At 61.2% G+C, this 4770-nt stretch overlaps 2 protein-coding genes across 2 annotated transcripts in view; both read right to left on the bottom strand.

The window, feature by feature from the left end:
* LOC104828964 (G protein-coupled receptor kinase 5-like) overlaps positions 1-1728 on the bottom strand; it is a 10646-nt gene extending 8918 nt beyond the window's left edge. The window contains exon 1 of the mRNA XM_010562973.1: positions 1656-1728. Within this exon, the coding sequence (XP_010561275.1) occupies positions 1656-1677 (22 nt within the window). The 5' untranslated portion in view covers positions 1678-1728. The remainder of the gene's footprint in view (positions 1-1655) is intronic.
* LSM1 (LSM1, U6 small nuclear RNA associated) lies at positions 1432-4764 on the bottom strand. The gene is made up of 4 exons (XM_010562760.1): positions 4683-4764; positions 4290-4358; positions 3177-3292; positions 1432-1912 (listed from the first exon to the last, which is right to left on the bottom strand). The coding sequence occupies exons 1-4, from the start codon at positions 4726-4728 to the stop codon at positions 1742-1744; spliced, it is 402 nt and encodes a 133-aa protein (XP_010561062.1). The 5' UTR covers positions 4729-4764; the 3' UTR covers positions 1432-1741.
* Between the last annotated feature and the right edge of the window lie 6 nt (positions 4765-4770).

Genomic DNA, 4770 nt, shown 5'->3' with positions numbered 1-4770 from the left:
CCGGCCGCCTCCGGGGGTGCGTCACCGCCGTGACGTCACGGGCCGCCCCCTGGCGTCACGGGCTTATGTAAGGGGCAGCGCCGCGCCCCGCCGCACGGGAGCGCCCACCCCACTTTGGGGCTCCCCCCTCCCCGCCGTGGGGGTGGCGGCACTGAGCCCTGGACCCCCAGCAGCAGGCTGCAGCAGAGCAGCCTTCCTCCTCCTCCTCCTCCCACCCAGCACCCTGCAGCCCCCAGAAACGAGACCCCAGACCGACAGGGAGGGGAGCCCCGTCCCACCCACACCACGGGGCAGCAGAACAACGAAACCAAAAAAGCTGTTTCCTCCCGGCAGAGATTTTCCAGCTGCAGGAGCCCCCACCATCTCCATAAAGCCTTTTTTTTTTTTTAAGGCAAGAAATTGCATTTCCTTGTTTACACCTTTTCTACCACCAAACTCACAATATCCCACTCGAGCCTACACAAGTAAACACAACAGGGAAGATGCATTTTCTCCCCAAAAGCAAGAAGCCCACACCGCAGGGTGCAGGGAAACGAGTTTCTGGGCTGCCCAGCCAGCAAGGGGGGGCCAGCCCTGTCTGTGTTGGCGCTTTGCTTTGCAGGAGGGCTGCAGTCAGACCTGTTCGTAGTCGGTGCACACATCAGCGAGCAGAGCAGGGCTCGTCCCGCAAAGAAATGAGCCACTTTGGAAGAGAAAACCCACTCATGGGGACCCCCCCTGCCCCAGCACAGGCACTTCCCCAGAAGAGTGTTTCACTTTGCAGGGAAATGAACCGAAAGAGGTTTTGCAGGGAAAGCCCGCTCCGCTTGCCGCCGAGGTTTGCTCTTCCCTTCCTGCACACAGGAGGCTCCCACGGCCTGGCAGCTGCCCAAAGCCAACCCAAACCCAACCACTGCCGCTAACTACCACCACCACGGCACAAGAAGCCTCCCACCCGCTGCCGTCACCAGACGCCCCAAACAGCATCAGGACAAGCTTGACACGAAGGACTCTCCTACCTGCTCCAGCCGCGCCAGCTCCTCCAGAGCACTGAGGTGAGGAGATGCTGCCGAGGCAGAGGGGCTGCCCATGCCCCAGGTGCAGCAGCTCTTCATCAGTAGGTAATTAATTAGTGGGCTCAGCTGCAGGGGAGCAGCCACAGCCTGGCTGGGGGGAGCTGGGCAGGGGCAGCCAGCAGCCCTTGTTGGGGTACAGGGGGTACCCAGGTCCTGCTCCCCATCCCGAAGGGAGGGATCTCACCATATCCTTAGCTTTTCCTCAGAGCGAGCCCACCCCATGGCACGACCAAGGGTCCCGTTTCCCCCCTGCACAGCACCCAGCTGGGACAAGAGCTGGCACGAGGGTGGTCGTCCCAAGAGAGGAGAAAGCATCAGGTCCCGAAGACAGGCAAAACCATCATTGTTGAGATCAAGGATTTATTTACATGTCAAGGAAAACTCTCACCCAGAGTCACGTGAGGAGGAAAAATCAAACAAACCCAAAGGACCAAGCCATTTGCCTCCTGAACGCAAACGCTCGCGCTCCCCAGCACACCTGGCCACCTCAGAGGGCAGCCAAATGCCTTCTCACCTCCTTCTCCGCAAGGAGAAACCGAAGGCATGATATTTTTTTAGTTATCTGCGCCACAGAAAACACAATCTGAAAATAAAAACCACCTCTCCAAAGAAATCCGCCCATGCGTGAGCAGATCACAGAGCACCCCTCGCTCTGCCACAGAGGAAAGGTCCGAGGGGCAGCACATCTAGTACTCGTCCAAGGTATCTGCCCGTGGGACGGAGAGGCCCCGCTCCTTCAGCGCCTGCACCTTCAGCTTCTCTGACTCCTGCTTGGCCTGCTGCTCCACCCGCTGCTCCTCCAGGATCTCCTCAATAGAGACCTGCTGCAGTGGTGTGTCGCTCTCCTTTTCCAGGTCCTGCAAGAGAAACAGCCCGTTTAGCACCGTAAAGGAGCCGCCACGGCCGAGACACACAGCTCTGCTCATGGGATGCTCCAGGCGCTGCTCTGCCCACAGCGCAGCCTGGGGCTGGGCCGACGTCGCCTCTGCCGAGAGCATCTCACCAGCCAGGGCAGGGCTGGTCTGGAGGGGCCAAAAACCAGTGGGGATGGCAGAGGTCTGGGGTGGATCTGCACTCGCGTCTCTGCTGGGGCACTGACATACACCCCTCTCATGTGCTAGGGCTTCAGTGATGTCCGAGCACTTCCTACAAGCGCCTGGCCAGGCTCCGTGCTCCTGGTGGGGGGGAGCAGGCATCGCTGCACACAGACAATGTGCTCCATTGCTCTTGCCAAAGTTGTTGGAGCGGGACGGTTCCCAAGGCGAGCAGCCGAGCCATGGCAGGGTCTGCCTCCCAAGCTCTGGGCTTACTAGCTCAAAGGCAACCCAGGGATTTGGTCCTGTAAACACTCGGTTCTCCCTGGGTCACGGTCACAGATTTGTGCGTGCAGGACAGTCTCCTCCAGGCCAGCCCTGGAGGCCCCTGGCTGCGGTGAGCCTGTGCCCACACATCTTCCACGAGTCCCATCAAAAGGCAGAGGCGATGCAGAACAGAGGTGCTGGAGGCAGCCCGACGAGCGGGGATATGGGCAGGGACCCTCGGGACAACCAGGGACACCCGGGACAGCTGTCCGTGGCAGGGGGCTCCCGGGGAGCAGCCGGGCTGAGCTCAGCCCAAAGGGCTGAAGCAAACAGCAAGTGAGACGGCACTCAACTCTTCCCAAGCTCATCCCAGACGGTGTCCCCTGGTGCCAAGCCAGCAGGGAGGTGACAGCCCCAAAGGCAGCCACTAATGACACCCTCCAGCAATGCCACACACAGGCCAGGGCTTCCCCACATCTCCCTCCGCTCGCCAGCCCATGTGTTGCTCTTTACCCCTCACATCATCCCAGAGGAGCTGCAGCTGCGGGACAACACCTTTTGTCCCTGCCCTCGGATACACAGGGACATTTTTCAGGATGGTTCAGCTTGAACCAGCCCCGGGAGGGGCCTCAAATTTCAGCCTCTGCAATGGGACAGTGACTGTATTTCACAGCAGACAGACAGATGGACACCCAGCTCCGGTGTCCGCCTCGGCACTACTGCTTGGAGTCGCATCACCACAAACACACCAGCTCAGTCCCAGACCGCAGCAGAGCCGCTGCCCCGGGCTGGCAGCAGGCAGAAGGAGCCGCTTACTTACTATTTCCCCCAGCAGAACAACATTCTCGCCTCTCACAACAAAGATGCCTCGAGGGATGTCCCCATACTTCTTGCCCACGTGGATGCGCTCCACAGTCTGGTGCAACACCAAGTTTGCTGCAGCAGTCGAGAGAGAGAGAAAATAATCCATATTTTGCTGTGTTTTCTAGCTATGAAGAACATCTCATCCCAGCCAGGCAGAAAACCCAGAGCAGCGATGGCACCGGCATTTTCATACCTCTCAGCAGGTCCTCTGAGCCAGATCACCAAAGGCACCGACCCCTCTCTCTGGCTGAAACGCGGCAGCTGCAGCGACGGACGCAGCACCTTGGGAGCAGCGGGGCAGCTCCCGTGCCACAAGGCAGCCTCTGCCCCCCAGCTCCGGCAGCCTGCACAGGCAGGGCAGCGAGCTCAGACCACCAGGGCCTGAGCCCACGCGAGCACCACGTGCCGAAAACAGCGGAGAAAACAAGGGTTGTTGGTGCTGGAGGTTCTGGGCAAGGACCAAGACACTTGCTTGTGAGCACAAATATCACCCGCATGTGTGTCAGGCTGTTTCTGCCCAAAAAGGGATGCCAAGGCATCAATGCTGGACACAATCAGAAGCCGGGGGGAAGCACCCAGTTCTGGGAAAGTCTCCGTGAAGCACCAAGTCCGGGGGGTACACGCAGGCGGGTGTTTAATCCACAACACAAACACGCTCTGAAAACACGACCTGTAATCACGTCGCTCTGCGCGCTACTACACTGATTTCTTGTAACGCTCGTGTTGTTTTTAGCCAAGGAAACGCGCGCTCCTGCACGGGCACGTGGCGGGGTTGTTACTGCAGGCAGCGCGGCCGCTGCACGAAGCGGGGACCACAAAACGAAGAAACTCTCTCACCGAATCCAAACTCCCCCTTTACCGTTAAGTCACTGTTCGGGAAGGGAGCTGCTCCGGTCGGCATGGCCCCGGTGGGCAAGGGAGCATCGCCCAGCTCATGCCAACGGGCACGGCGGGGCTCTCCTCCTCTTCCTCGCCAGCCCCTGCACACGGCTGGCACCGGAGCGCATCCAAAGCCCGGCCTAAACCTTCGGCACCCCCCAGCAGCCCCCCGCCCCCAGCACAGACATACCGAACTGGTCGATGCTGCGCAGGTACCCGATGAGCGTCCGGCCGTCCCGTAGCAGGACCAGGTGCTTCTCTGCGGTAGAGGGGAGAGCGGGAGGGTCAGCCACGGCCACGCGTGGGCATCAGCACCCCCCGTGTCGTGTCGTGCCCCCCCCCCTCCCAATACAGCGTGGGGAAGCCAGTAACGTGCGGGTAACTGTCCCAGCAGCGCCAAGGGGAGAGAGGACGCCTTCGGCTGCAGCCCCACGCGGGACCGGCGCCCACGGCGTGGGGGGAAGCAGGTCCGTGGGGAAAAGAAGGGAGTCCAACCCCCCCTCCCACGGGAGACGGTACCCTCGGGGAAGGGGGTCCCCAGCCGGCCCGCTGCCGGAGAGGCCCGGCGCCGCGGAGCACTCACTGTCGATGTCCTGGATGAGGCTGGCCGTGCCGGGCATGTAGTTCATGGTGCCGCCGCGCCGCCCCCAGCGGAAGCGCCGCCATGCGCC

This window comes from Haliaeetus leucocephalus, unplaced genomic scaffold, assembly GCF_000737465.1.
Source record: "Haliaeetus leucocephalus isolate CR32 unplaced genomic scaffold, Haliaeetus_leucocephalus-4.0 Scaffold162, whole genome shotgun sequence".
NCBI classification, from domain to species: domain Eukaryota; kingdom Metazoa; phylum Chordata; class Aves; order Accipitriformes; family Accipitridae; genus Haliaeetus; species Haliaeetus leucocephalus.
This window is presented reverse-complemented; position numbering and strand designations above follow the sequence as displayed.